This window comes from Helobdella robusta, assembly GCF_000326865.2.
Source record: "Helobdella robusta unplaced genomic scaffold HELROscaffold_53, whole genome shotgun sequence".
NCBI classification, from domain to species: domain Eukaryota; kingdom Metazoa; phylum Annelida; class Clitellata; order Rhynchobdellida; family Glossiphoniidae; genus Helobdella; species Helobdella robusta.
In genome coordinates, this window is record NW_008705278.1 from 324,459 (window position 1) to 340,584 (window position 16,126).

Consider the following 16,126-nt stretch of genomic DNA (forward strand, 5'->3'; position numbering starts at 1 on the left):
TCACACATATACCTATGCGGTCACCCTGGTTGGTAATCAACAATGACGGTGATGGAGAATTCAATCAATCAATCAATCAATCAATCAATCAATCAATCAATCAATCAATCAATCAATCAATCAATCAATCAATCAATCAATCAATCAATCAATCAATCAATCAATCAATCAATCAATCAATCAATCAATCAATCAATCAATCAATCAATCAATCAATCAAAATCAATCAATCAATCAATCAATCAATCAATCAATCAATCAAAATCAATCAATCAATCAATCAATCAATCAAAATCAATCAATCAATCAATCAATCAATCAATCAATAAACCTGGATAGCCTTATTAACGTTTGATTTGAACATTTGTATGGATTTAACTTTCTTTGTGATCTTCAGTGACGATATCTCAACAGTCTGGACGGATGAATGGTTGGATGGATAGATGATTGGATAGATGGTTGGTTGAATGGATAGATGGATGAATCAGTAGATAGATGGATAGTTGAATGAAAGATCAGATCACCATCATCTTAATAGTCGTAACCATCAATTTAATCATCATCACCATCATCTCAACAATCAAAATGGATAGATGGATGGATGGATGGATGGATGGATGGATGGATGGATAGATGGATGGATGGATGGATGGATGGATAGATGGATGGATGGTTAAATCACCATCATCACCGTCATCATCACCATCACCAACATGATCACCACTTACGTCATTAACGGCAATGGATCCACTGAGCATTGTTCCCGTCATCACCGTTCCCTGACCTGGTGGTGATGTGATAATGATGATGATTATGGTGGTGATGTGATAATGATGATGATTATGGTGGTGATGTGATAATGATGATGATTATGGTGATGTTCATGTTGATGATGATGATGGTGACGATGACAATGATGATGATTATGGTGATGTTGATGATAATGATGGTGACGATGGTGATGATGATAATGATGATGATTTCGGTGATGTTGACAATGATGATAATGGTGGTGACAATGATGATAATGACAATGATGATGGTGACGATGATGATGATGGTGACGATGATGATGATGGTGACGATGATGATGATGACGATGGTGATGATGATAATAATGTTGATATTGATGATGATCAAGAAACACAAACAAACAAATAAACGAGCAAACAAACAAACATTACAGCACAAACAAACCAACAATACAAAAAACCTTTTATAAGAAAACAATGATCAATAGAAAATAATAATGGCCCAGTGGAACAGCGTGTTGGTCTGTTTGTATGTATGTGGATATATTTGTTTGCATGTTTGTTTGTTTGTTTGTATATACGTTCGTACGTTCACTTGTATATACATTCGTACGTTCGCTTGTTTTTATAACATGTCGTGAAACGAAGTCGCCATTTCTGATACTGTATGTATGCGTATATATATGTTAGTATTTATTTATCTCTTGTTGAATGTACGTATGTATGTATGTATGTATGTATGTATGTATGTATGTATGTATGTATGTATGTATGTATGTATGTATGTATGTATGTATGTATGTATGTATGTATACATACATGCATGCATGCATGCATGCATGCATGTATGTATGTATGTATGTATGTATGTATGTATGTATGTATGTATGTATGTATGTATGTATGTATGTATGTATGTATGTATGCATGCAAGTATGTATGTACAGTTTTCTATTTGTACATGTGTGTGAAGCTTGCTTATGAAGCTGATGATAGTTAAGATGATAGAAGATTAAGCTGTGATGGTTGAACTTGCCAATCATTAAAATGTCAACATTTAATAATAATAATTATTATTATTATTAATTATTATTAATATTATTATTATTATGAAAAATAATAACTGTAATAAGCTAACATGTAAGAAGTTGACTTTAATGTTTCAATGAGATCTTCAACTGATATGCTGCTACTATCACCTGACTGACTTGAATGTGTGTATGTATGCATGTATGTATGTATGCATGTATGTATGTATGTATGCATGTATGTATGTATGCAAGTATGTATGTGTGTGTATGTATGTATGTGTGTGTATGTATGTATGTGTGAATGAATTTATGTATGTATGTATGTGTGAATGAATGTTTTTGTGTGTGTCGTGTGTGTGAAGGTATCTGTGTGTATGTGTGTGTGTGGATGTTTTTATGTGCATATATATATGTACATGTTTTTATGCATTAAAACAAATGATGATAGAAGTAATTGAGATAGATATCAATCATATCAATGATAAACCAAACAAACCATGATGAAATGATAATAATAGCAATAATGATGTTTTAAAAACACACCTCAGCGCCACCAGGTTTGGCAGCTACGGGGCATATGGCACAGGTCGAAAATTTGGTCCTTTCCAAAGTTTTCCACATCTTCTTTTTCATCTGTATATGCATAAAGATTTATTGAATAAATGAGAGAGACAAAAAGATGGAGAAAGAGAGAGAAAAAGAAAGAAAGAGAGAAAGAAAAAAAGAGAAATATATAACCTTTTCGATAGTAGCATCTCTTTTATCATCAGGAATGAGATCAATTTTGTTTAGGACGACGATCATCTTCCGGCATGTAATCTCGCCAATGACGAGACACTCAGCCGTTTGGGTCTGCATGCCTTTCGTTATGTCAACCACCAACATCATCATGTCTACTATCTGGGCACCTGGAGACAGGTATGTATGTTTGAAATTAGTGAAATTCTGTTTTTTTTGTAACTCTTCGTTTTACCAACAAATAAATGTGTTATATTCTTTCATCGCTTATCTTGGCATTGAACCAAATAAAAAAAAATTTATAACATGTTTGCTTATCACATTTGTTCTGGCATATAGGCATATCCATATGCATTATATAATACAATATGGTCTTATAAAAACTGCTTAAAAGTGAAGAAATAATACTTAATAGAGTTAATATTTGAAAAGTATTATATTGAAAATGTCTACCGCCAATAATAGTTTTGATGAGTGAAGCATGCCCAGGACAATCAACCAGAGTGAATTGCAACTTTTCGTAACCAGCTTCAACAACATGACTGGGGGCATCAACGGCAAACGACGAAAACCCAAGATCCAATGTAATGCCTCTTTCCTTGCTCTGCGGATTTTTGTCGAAACAGGCGGTGCTCGCCACGGTGCTCAGAGCTTTAGCCAGGCTGGTTTTGCCGCTGTCAACGTGACCAAGCACACCGACGTTGAAGTTTAGTGTTTTCGCCGGAGTGGTGGACATTTTTAAAGTTGGAAAGATTTGAAAAATATGATTTCACAAAAATGATTATTGCGCTATTTTATTAAAATTATTAACCATAAAAATGTGTAAAACTTAATTAAAAAGATAATGACTCAGATATCAAAGGTTTGTTGTTTAAAAAATTTAAAAGTGAACTTGAGAGAATGATATTAAATTAAAAGTTAATTGATGTTTTAATTCCATAAACTAGGAACACAGAAGGCAGAGTTATGACTTGTTCAAGCAGTATTGCTCAATATTAGGCCTAATAGGTATCTATGTCATACAATGATGTTTATATCTTTACAATTTTTAAACTATCCATTTTTTGTTCTTTCTTAGAGAAACTATTTACATGGAATGGAATTATATTATAGGAATCGATCGAGCACAAGCAATTGAATTTACCGTTAACGTGAAAGCTTTTAGACTTGCAGTCATCTGCTGTTCGATGACGTAATAAATGTGACGTCAATGCCACCCATGCTTTCGGGTAATGATAATGACAAATGTAACCAAAATTATGTATATACACACGCATGTGTTTGTTTGTATCGATATGTTGATCAAATACAATGTATTATAACATAGATTAAAAAAGGTTGAAGGTCAATCACACTCTTCCGGAGTTCAGAAAAATCAACAATCCACAAACAGCGTATATGAATACGTGCTAAACGATGCTGCACACAAAATGCATGTGATAAACGGGTATCTGTTTGCCGTATTCGAACCCGGTTACGTCGTAACTGGCCTAGGCAACCTAACCGCTAGGTCATTAATCCGTTGAATATAACGTAAACTGAAAATAATTAAATTATGTTAGGTATATATACATAATAAAATACCAAAATTTTTAAAGTGTTATTAAGTTCTTTGCTAGAAAGCACCTGTTCTCCAAATGTATTATTACATGTCTTCGACTGGTTGCTAGGCAATGCACCATGTAAACTATTCATTTGCAAATGATTTTATCTAAATTTTGCTTAAAAATGTGACTATAATTAGAAATAAATTATTGGACTAGTTATTATTTAGTTATTTGTTGTTATCATTTTATTGAATATATTATTTAAAAGTAGGATAAACAGTTTAGCTTTAACTGATTTTAATTTTAACACCTTGATCTGATGGTTCTTGCGCTTGTCTCGAGAGATATTCATTACATTGCGAACGATTACATTGCAGTTTTTCGTAATAAAATATGAATAAATTTTTATATTTTAGATAACATCTAACTACCTATCTACGTTAAGTGAATTTGAACGTTTCAAAAAACTTCAAATTTTAAAGGTTGGAAGACTCAAAACTCAAACCTGCAAAAAATTTCTGTACAAAATTTATTTCAAATACTTGAAACTAAATAACCCAAAAATTAAAAAAAAAACAATTCGTCACAGACAGAATATCATTTAGAATTATAAAATATGACAAACTTATAACAAAAGACTAAAACAACAGTTATAACCACCAACCTAACCATACTAATAAACAACGACTGCAACGGTCATAAACATTTCACCATCACCAACAACAACATACAAACCATGAATCCTTCCCAACACCAGCCAGCAACAATCGTAGAAGACATGAACAACAAAAATAGAAAAACTAGTGTCGACATCATCAGAGAGGTCAAAACTCTCCTTAATTACGAGGGTCTCAAGGCAGTTTCCACGACGAAACGACCCGAAACACCTCTTGAGGAGAATAGAAAATTATTATTAAGAAAGTGTAGCGCTAATGAGTTGATGACTACTGCTTCCGCTAGTGGCGCGACTAATAGCGGCGATAATTTTGAATTCAATTTTGAGTCCAGACCGTCGTCTGCGGCCATTAGATTGGCGCCTCTCAATATTGATAAGGTGTGGTCGTCATCACATTCATCACATCATCTTATCATTTTATTATCGTATCATCACAACATCGTCATCATCACCGCCATCACATCATCATCATCACATCGTCATTATCACCATTCACCTTCCAGACGAGATCATTATCGGCGGGAAAGCCGAAAAGCGCCACTCTGAGCAAATCTCGTCTGAAACAGCCACATCAGAAAAATATTTCAGCTCTGAAACCGCTCGAAGCTTTCCATAACTTACCGGCTAATGCTAATGAAATCAATATTAGCAATAATCATAGTGAGTTGTTATCATTTTTTTATCTTCAAGTTATTTGTAATAGTAGTAGTAGTAGTAGTAGTAGTAGCAGCTGCAGTAGTTGCAGTAGTAATGGTAGTAGCAGTAGTAGTAGCAGTAGTAGTAATGTTTGTAGTATTAGTAGTGGTAGTCGTATTATTACTTTTACGCTGTTATTATTATTCTTGTTGATTATTTTTTCTTTAAGGATGAAAAATCGGCTTAATGCAAATTGAATTGATTATAATTAATTAATTAGTTAATTATTAAATTAAATTAAATAATTATTTTTTATTGAATATGTCGATTTATTTACATTGCTACTTGTATTTTAATCTGGTTTTAGACCTGATCACAGTACTTCTTTACTCAAAATACATAACAATATCCTTCTCTCTAGTGACAATAGTAATCTTACTCTATTTTTTGCTCTTGACTTTTCATCTACGTTGAATAAAAATCTTTTTCCCTTTCTTGACGATCCTACTCTTCTTCTTCTTCTTACTTCTTTAGTTTTATCTAGGATTGATTATTATAACTCGCTATACTATGGTCTTTCTGATTCTAAGCTCTATCTTTCAAGTAAAGCTTTTAACTCCGCTGCTGGTCTAGTTGTTCGTGCCCCTTTCTTTTCTCATATATTTTCATATCTTGTTCTCTTGCACTGGCTACCTGTAAAATATAGAAAAAAAATTTAAATTTGCACGTTAATGTTTAAGTCTCAATTTAAATTATTTCTTAAGTACTTATCAGATATTTTAATTGAACCTAAAAACCCCGGTTTACGATCGTCTTCATGTTTTTACTTTTTTTTAACTCGTGTTAAACACTCTTTTGCTAAATCTGCATTTGCTTTTTCTGGCCCTTTTCTCTGGAACTCTCTACCTCCTTTTCTGACTACTTCTCCCAACTAACGAAGTTCAGACCCATCTGTTTGCAAAATTCATTGAGGAGCGCTGTTGAACATTGCGGAAACAGTTTATTATAATCTAATTGATTGATTGATTGATTAATTGTACATATTTGAAATTTATTCAGAAAAATTGAAGAAAAATTCGTCGATTGTTGACTTGAATGAAATGAATTTTGTACTGGAGGGCAGAAAATGCGAAAGGCAATTATTTAACTTTTCATTCATTTATTTATTTACGATCGTCATATTTATAATAATAATATTAATTATTATCATTATTATTTAATTAATAATTATTATTTATAGTTATCATTATCATAGGTAGACTTTCTGGATGAAATATATTCATAAATATCTAAAAGTATAATTATCATTATATTATTATTATTATTATATTTTTTTTACAAATAAATAAATAAATAAATATATATATATATATATATTTAATTTAGAAATCAGGCATCATCGTCAACACCGTCCTCTGCATCGTCATCATCATCATCTGCCAACAAACCAAAGAGGAATAAAGTTGATCAGATTAATGAAAAGTATTTGAGACATTTTTACGAAAAACAAATTGAACAACAACAGCAACAACAACATTTTCAACATCAACAACAACAACGACAACAACATCAACAGCAACCACAACATCAACATCCTCTTCCAATAGACATCAAAATCCCTACTATACCTCTACCACCACCACAACCACTGACAGCAACATTGTCGTCATCATTATCATCAACGCCACAATCATCATCGAGATCAACAACATCTCAACAACAACAACGACGACAAACAAATAGTGATAATAATTCTAAACTAAGTAAAACCAATAACAAAAAGAATAATAACAATAATAAAAACGGTGATAATAATGATACTGATAAAATGAGTAAGAAGAAGAAGAAACTATATAGTAAGAATGAGGATTTTGACGATGATGAAGGCGATGATGAGATATTGGCCTTCGTTGAAAGTATTAAAACCTCGCAAAAGAGTGAGTTGTGAATGATTGATTGAGTGGATGAATGAATGAATGAATTAATTAATGAATGAATGAATGAATGAATGAAGAAATGAATTATTGAATGGATGAATGAATGAACGAGCCAATAAACAAATAAACGACGAACGAATGAATTGAAAAATTAAAGTGGGATTGTATGACAGAACGAAAAAATACATATTATAATCGATTTAATTAGTTTAATTTAATTCAATCGATCACTTAATTCATCAAACATTTTTATAGATAAAAATAAATGATTTTTATTTATAGAAAGCGCCATATCTGAAGTAACAACAAAGACCAGACAACTTTTTCAATTGCTGAAGAAACAAAATAAATTAGGTCATCATCATCATCATCACTACCACTATCACCATATCATCATCATCATCACCATCATCATTATCACCATCACCATCTTCATCACCATCATCGTCATCATCATCTTTATAATCCCAATCATCATCCGATCCGGTTTAATGTGATTTTTGAGAGGCGGATTTAAACTGAATAATGGAAAAATAAAATCATTGAATATCAACGTGAGTATTATTTTTATAAGAAAATCCATAGACAACAGAATATAAGTTTATCTTATTCATGTTAAAGACGCATCACCAACTTATTAAGTTTTTCATAAATATAGTATCAGACACGTTCTTCTTGCTTCTAACTTACAAAAGTATTTCCAACTATTAATCGAAAAAGCTTTTTCCTGCGCCAGTAGCTGTGATTGCTAATGTTGAAAGCTTCGAAATTGCAAAGAAAGAGTTTTGGTTATTTCAACTTTAGATCGATACACATTTTTACAAAATTTTTTATTTCAAAACATTTCATAATCTGTAATAGTCTGTAATTCTATCTTTCATCTTTGCAGCTTTCATTTCATACTTTTCATGTAATCTAGTTTGCAATCGGATGTAAACGCTGATTCTATCTTTTTTTTGCATTGCTTCAGTAATAATTGTCATTTTTTGTAACAGCTGTGTTATCCAGAGACCAAAATTAGTCGCTACATTCGAATGATTGGGTGAATGTTTTGTTTGTTGCTTGAATTGTTACGTCGCATAGGTATCTTGTGAAATAAACTTTTGTCTGTATTCTACCCAGGTTGATGTTTTTTTAAAGCAGTCAGGATTATTCAGTTCAACTGCCATTTTTTGGATATCTCAATTATCCGTGATGATTGCATTAAAAAGATTTTGTGCCATTTTCATTCAAACCTGAATTAGCTGCCTTCAGAATTTTGCATTTATCTAATTTAAAATTTGAAATGAAGTAAGCAAACACCATGGAACGATTGAACTTTAAATTTAAAAGAAGTTATTCTCCTTTTCTTAGCTCACGATTTGTTTAGCTGTTAATAATTCGTTATCTTTAGCTAGAACAATTAATGTATCGTAAAATTCATCAGTCTGATACGAAAGAGTTTTTCCAATGAGTGCTTCTTGAAGGATTTACACTGGAATCACTTAAATGGAATGACAATAATTCTTCTCTTTTCCAGTCAGAAGACAGTTCTGATGTGGAATATTAGTAACTTTAATTTTAGGCCAAAAACAACATAACGAAGTTAATAGTAAACGTTTTAGATTATGCCGCACCTGAATGAATAAGCACTGTTTAAAACCGGGCCTCATCACCATCATCATCGTCATCATCATCATCATCATCATCATTTTGTCACCATCATCATCATCATCATCATTTTTTTTTTCATAGGAAAACATTGGAAGAAAAGGAATAAACTGTTGAAGTTTATTTGCAGTTTGATAAGCAACAACAATAACAATAATAATAATCATAATCATAATAATAATAACGATAAGATGGTTAATGATTTAACTCGTTTGGATGTGATCGTCTGTAAGATTATGCTTGCTGTAAGTGCCTCATCATCATCGTAGTCACCATCATTATCATCATCATTATCATCGTCACCATTATCATCACCATCATTATCATCATCATTATCATCTTTGACTCAATATACTTACATCATCGATATATTGATCAACGCCACAATCATTATCATCATATCACTTAACCATCATCATCATCAATTCATTGTCATCATCATCACCATCATTTCATCATCATCATCATCATCCTATCTTTTTATCATCATCATCATCATCAACATCATCATCATCATCATCAGTTACACATAAGCGGTGGAAACTTGTTAAATGTGACTAAACTGCTAATGAGGTTAGTGGAAGATGACGCTGGCGATGACGTCATCATGCAGGAAGGTGTAGTCGGTTGGTCGTGATGATGATGATGATGATGAAAAAAAAGAAGAAAATGATGATGATAATAATTAACGATGATGATGACAATGGTGATGGTGACGAAAACGATGATGATGACGATGATGATGACGATGATAGTGATGGTGATGATACGATTTTTTTTAAAATTAATTTTGGCAGCTGTCCTGATGGAAGTCTTGTACATCCATACGACCACCTACCTCTCTTCTTCATCGTTATCACTATCATCATCACTATCATCATCATCAACAGCAGCAGCAGCAGCGGCGGCAAAGGCATCATCATCATCAACACCATTATCACCATCATCATCATCATCATCGACACCAGCACTATCTGAAGAATGTTTCGACGCTCTTATCAACATCGTCATCATCTTCAAGATGTTATCATTCAGCCAGCAGAATGTTAAGACGATGATAAAGATGAAATGCCGCAATGATGATGATGGTGGTAATGATGATGGTGGTGGTGATGGTAAGGATGGTAATGATGATGATGGTGATAACAGAAGTGGAAGTCGCCATTTTGTTTCTGTGGTTATGTCCCTTTACAAGTTCAGTGATATATTGGTTAGTTGAAGCATTCATCCATTGATCCACTCAATCATTCATTCATTCATTCATTCATCAATCATTCATTCATTTATCCCTTTATTCGTTCATCATTCATTCATTCTTTCCTTTATTCATCATTCATTCATCCATTCACTCATTTACTCAACTCTTCAATCATTCAGTGGAGGAACAAAACAAACCACGAAAGCAGACACCTGAAATGGATGGTCCAGGTTAGCGAACTTTGACCTTCGCCAAGGTCATTTTTACAATTTTCCACAAACACGTAAAGATAAACACACAATGACAATCAGACACACACACACACACAAAGACACACAGACAAAATAAATCACACAGAGACCAAAACATTCACACACGCATACAGACAAAAAAAACACACACTCTCACACACACATACACACACAGAGAATAACTCACGCACACACAGACAAACATTTACATACACACCCATGCACATATACACACGCACAAAAAATGTGCCGTCATAGCAAACTGTCATAACTCACACAGACAAACACACATATACACACAATAACACACACACACAAAAAAACCCACTTACACACACACACAAAACAACCCACTCACACACACATACACATAACTCACACAGACAAAACACGTATACACAGACAAACACACATATACACACAATAACTCACACACACACACACAAAACAACCCACTCACACACACGCACACACACAGACAACAGCCCTAACGAGGCACCTGTTAGAAGTGGCCGCGACACACGCCACCTTCCTGCAGATGGACCTCATCAACCACCTCTTCCACACCATGGTCGTGTCAGGGTACGACGGTGACGTCGTTATGAATGTTGCTAGGATACTCAGGTAGGTAGGGTGGGGTGGGGTGCAATCTTGAAGGTTTTGGGGGCTTGGGGTTTTTTTTTGGGGGGGGAGGATTAAAGAGATTATTGGATATTTTTGAGATGTTGGATTTAAATTCTGACTTAAAAATTATCATATTTTTTATATAAAAATTTATTGCGGTTTGGATGTTTTGGGATTAGCTTTTGTATTTTATATTTTGATTCGATTATTATTAAATACATCGCCACCACCCTCATCATCATCATTACCATCATTACCATCATCAATATCATCATTACCATCATCAACATCATCATCATCATCTTCAACATCAACATCATCATCAACATCGTCAACAACATCGTCATTACCGTCACCAGTAAGATGACCTTACAGGCAGAATGTTGCATGGAGGTTTGCAGCAACAAGTTGTTTGTGACGAGTTTTCTGGAAGTGTTCAAGAGATTTGTTGACAATGAGGTGATGAATACGACGACGATGATGACGATGATGATGACAATGATGATACATTCAATCATTTTTTTACTTTTTTTACTCATTCACTTACTGTCTGGTTCACACGTTATGGTTTATTTAATAAATCATTTATTCATTTTTCCACTCACTCACTCATTCACTCACTTACACACTCTTTCACTCACTCACTCTCTCACTTACTCACTTCCAGGACATAATAGTCAGAATCGCGTTCACAATGGGCAACATGTTTTCCAAGCACGATCACTCAAGACTGCACTTCATCCAGCTGGATGCCGGCTTGGAAACCCTACTCAACCTCCTCAGTCACTACGTCAGAGTGCTCTTGCTTTCTGGCAGTCAGGTAGGTATCTGGATTTATCTTTCTTTCCTTCCTCGCTTTCTCTTTTTTCGATCAATCTCTGTCTTTCTTAGTTTTATTTCTTGATTTATGTTTCTCCTTTTCTTATATCATATTTTTGTGTTCTCTGATCTGATTTCATTGTTATTTATTCACTTGCTCTCTCTGTTTTTTTTATGTTTTTCATTTTTTTATATCATATTTTTTTGTTCTCTGACTACATTTTTAATTTTTTTTTCTCTCTCTCTCTCTTTCTCTCTCTCTCTTTCTCTCTAGGTTTCCCTTTTGTTCTCTTTTTTTTCATCTCTCTCTTTTTCTCTTTCTTTCTTTTCATCTCTCGCTCTCTCTCTCCCTCTGTATTTTTGAGATAAATATTTATTATAATTTATTATACATTTCAAGTTGGGATTGGAGAAAAGATCGAAAGTGGAGGACGTGTTGATAAAAGTGCTGAGGCTGACGGCCAACATGACCCTTAATGAAGATGTCGGCTATGTGATGGTTCAGTCGCACAAGTTCATCAAGTTACTGTCCGCTTTGTTAGGTTGGGTTTGTTTGTTTGTATGTTTGCATGTATGTATATATGTATGTATGTTTGTTTGTTTTTATGTTTTTATGTTTGTATGTATGTATGTATGTATGTATGTATGTATGTATGTATGTATGTATGTGTGTATGTATATCTATTTATATGTATGTGTAAGTATGTTTCAGTATGTTTTTATCTGTGCATGTTTATGAGTGTGTTTTTGCTTTTAATATGTTGAATATGCCCTCTCATGAACTTAACATGTTAACCATCAAGAGTTTCATTGCATGGATGAACGAAATTATATTTTCACTTCACTTAGGGGATTTCATATTTATCTAATTAACCATAGAGATGAATAATTTTATGTTTGTTGTCGTAAATCGGCAACAATGTCTTTTTTTAAGACTACGAAATGTTGCAGCAGAACGAAGAATTGATCAACAACTTGATGTCACTCCTTATTAATTTATCTTATTACAACAACAACAATGACAACATCAACAACAAAAACAACATCAACAACAACATCAACAACAACAGCAATAACAACAACAACATTAAAAGACCCAATTACAAAACTAGCAACATAAACAATCAAAATAAACATGCAGATACACTGACTAAAGATAGCGTTAATAGTAATAGTAATAATAATATTAATAATTATAACAATAATAATGATAATAATAGCAATAATAATGACGTCGATAATGAATGCGGCAATGCGTTGATCAGACACCAGGAAAAGATTATTTCTCGTTAGTAAGCGCTACACAATTTTACTTCTTTCGTGATTAATAGCTAGATCAGAATATTCAAATAACCTAAAATTCAATGAATTTTTAGTTAATTAATTAATTTAATTATTCGTATTTATAATAAAATGGTTAATTTTAAGTTTATTTATGAGTTAATTATTTGTTTAGTAAATTAAACTTATTCAAGAATTGACCAGGTATATGAAAATCAACAATAACGCAAACAACAACAACAACAACGACGATGATGACGATTTTCCGCCATGCTTGTCGGAAATAATTAGGATCTTTGGTAACTTATCCCGGAAGGAAGAAGCTAGGAAATTTCTTGTCAAACAAAATGGTGGATTATATTTAATTTCATTTTTTCGTACTATTAGAGTTGCAATAACAGTAGTAGTAGTAGTAGTAGTAGTAGTAGTAGTAGTAGTAGTAGTAGTAGTAGTAGTAGTAGCAGCAGCAGCAGCAGTAGTAGTAGCTGTGTTCTTAATAATATTATTATATATATCATTATTATATTAATAATAATAATTGTTATTATCAATGTTATTTTAAATGATTGGACACACTCACGCATACACACACACAAACAAACTTACGCACACACACTTAACACACGCGCGCGCACATAAAACACACAGTTGACCTGATGATAGCCAGTTACTTGGACTCGGACGATAACGAGGTAGTCTTTTCAAGCTGTGGTACTCTCATCAACTTCATGATCGATCCTAAGAACAGACGGAGATTTAGAAATTTGGCCGGAGTTGAAAAGTGAATCTTAATAAGAATAAAAACATGATTATTAAAACTATCATTAATGTTATTATATTGTTACATGTTGGTTTCATCGTTGTATCGCTCTTTAATCATCACCACCCCTTGTCACGTCTCACGTCTTCATCGGCAGCATCATCTCGTCCATACTTACACTACCATCATCATCATTTTCATCATCGTCACAATCCTACACACGCACACACACGCACACGCGCACACACACACGCAGAATAATTGGAGTCATTGAAACATTCAGTCAAAATGATTGGCAGCTCGTTGGAATGGCATGTCAGATTCTATCAAACTACTCACTCACTGATGATTATGATAATGATAACGCTGATGATGATGATGAAGATGGGGGTCATGGTGATGATCGTGAGGATGGAAAGAAGAGGTTTTTCACCAAATCCGAGATCCATAAGCTAATGACGCTACTTCAAACGTTTTTAGGTTTGTAGGAATCAAGTTTTTATGGGTTTTTTTGGAATTTTTCAACTTATAATTTTGTATTTGTTTAAATTAAATGTTTATTTTTATCTTTTGGATTATCGAAAAATGACAAAAAGTCTACTATTTGCCGATAAATAATTTACTCTATTGCAAAAAATGTTAACAAAATTTGAGCTGTAAAGTACTAATTGAGAATAAATAAACATACTAAATGATAATACAAACAAAAAAAAACATGGCAGACGATAAAAATTACGTGACGTCAGAAATGTCGCCGGAAGTAGAGATGGCATCGTACGTCGTTGAATTTAAAAAAGTCTATTTTGACCCGGTGGCCACTGAACTTTTGGAAAAACTGAAAAAACTATCCGCTGATATTTTAAATTAATTAGTTTTTTCTCCTTTTCTTAAATTTTAAAATAATTTTAAATCAATTTTTAAATATTTTATCGACAATTTATTGATGATTCATTTATATTTTTCATCAAATTTTCAATTAAATAATTTATAAATTATTTTGTAAGTTTTTTTAAAAATAAACATTTGATCCAATAATCTATAATCTACTTGCCGTATTTTTCATGTGATTTTAAAATTAGACTAGAATAGCGATTGTGATTATGGTTATTATTATTATTGTTGTTAATTATTTTTATTTTTATTACCAATTATTATCTGTGTAGCTGAATTGCAAGCGTAATTTCACATTAAAAATATAATTAATAATATGATAATAATAACTATAACCTATGCTGATTTTTTTATTTCAATTTGTAAATTAAATTGATCAATTGATTGCATTAGAGTTTCTCGTTTCAAATAAAAAAACAAGGAAGCACTGAACGGTCCTAAAAAAAATATCACGAATACGATGCAACATCCCTGCAACCGCCTGGCATCCCAATGTAGAAGCGTCCGGTCAAAATTTTGTATTGAATGCTTTCATACAGACCTCACTAACAACAACCACCGATACAAAAATACAAACAAGCAACATTGAAATATCAATTTTATTATTTCCATCGATAGATAAAAAATGTTGGATGTGTCGACGGTAGCTAAACCTCTAAATCTGCCACAGGGTAAGTAGGCATTAGACATGTCTTAATGTTAATAGGGCGGGATAATTCTGATTTATTTTCTGAAGAGATTTTCATTTGTTGACGCATATTTGCCCCCCTTCTCGTGTTGTCCCTTTTGAACCGGGAAAGGCAAGTAAGTGCCGCCCTGGATGACTTCTACAATTAAAAGGTTAAAGATCATTCTCTCTTTTGCACTAGAGGTACTAACGACAAACACACACAGCGTATACGAATACGTATACGAAAAGACACGCAACGCATTGCATATGACACATGCTTTGCGCATTTCGATGATGTTTTAATTTCTAGGAGTCCAACTACCTTTTTAATACATTAGACCGTTTTTTCCAAGTTATCCGATTTTTTGAGGATTTTTCTGTATAATTTTTTAATAATATTCGTGTCTGACATGTTGGTAATATTTAGAAATACGTCGGTAATTTGTTTAATGATGTTTTATCCGGTGGCTACTGTTGTGAAACATAACATTTCCCGTAAGATTAACTCCTTCTTTCTACGAGGATTTTAAATCTTTGATTGATGGTTAGAACGATATCTAATCCAAATCCTTCCAATCATGAAAATTATTTTTTCCTTCAACAACCCCGCTTTAACATCCTTTCAAGGAAAATATCATTAATAATCATTTGAAACATCAATTAAA

General features: G+C 32.9%; 3 protein-coding genes across 3 annotated transcripts in view; 2 read left to right on the forward strand and 1 right to left on the reverse strand.

Annotated features, from left to right (window-relative positions):
- The window catches only part of HELRODRAFT_102529 (hypothetical protein), a 7,045-nt gene extending 3,638 nt beyond the window's left edge, over positions 1–3,407 (reverse strand). Inside the window, exons 1-8 of the mRNA XM_009028104.1 lie at positions 2,975–3,407; positions 2,522–2,691; positions 2,327–2,416; positions 1,891–1,955; positions 1,214–1,275; positions 729–784; positions 332–415; positions 5–25 (exon numbers count right to left, since the gene is read on the reverse strand). Coding sequence (XP_009026352.1) covers positions 5–25; positions 332–415; positions 729–784; positions 1,214–1,275; positions 1,891–1,955; positions 2,327–2,416; positions 2,522–2,691; positions 2,975–3,257 — 831 coding nt within the window. The 5' untranslated portion in view covers positions 3,258–3,407. The remainder of the gene's footprint in view (positions 1–4; positions 26–331; positions 416–728; positions 785–1,213; positions 1,276–1,890; positions 1,956–2,326; positions 2,417–2,521; positions 2,692–2,974) is intronic.
- A 544-nt stretch (positions 3,408–3,951) lies between these two features.
- Positions 3,952–7,328, forward strand: HELRODRAFT_179250 (hypothetical protein; the record flags this gene model as incomplete). Its single annotated transcript, XM_009028105.1, has 5 exons — positions 3,952–4,031; positions 4,514–4,550; positions 4,826–5,122; positions 5,248–5,433; positions 7,164–7,328. 5 exons carry the CDS (start codon positions 3,952–3,954, stop codon positions 7,326–7,328), a joined length of 765 nt encoding a protein of 254 aa, XP_009026353.1.
- Positions 7,329–10,984: 3,656 nt separating this feature from the next.
- Positions 10,985–14,388, forward strand: HELRODRAFT_86638 (hypothetical protein; the record flags this gene model as incomplete). The annotated part of the gene is made up of 7 exons (XM_009028058.1): positions 10,985–11,040; positions 11,400–11,499; positions 11,708–11,860; positions 12,260–12,401; positions 12,794–13,027; positions 13,789–13,921; positions 14,157–14,388. The coding sequence occupies 7 exons, from the start codon at positions 10,985–10,987 to the stop codon at positions 14,386–14,388; spliced, it is 1,050 nt and encodes a 349-aa protein (XP_009026306.1).
- Positions 14,389–16,126: the final 1,738 nt, after the last annotated feature.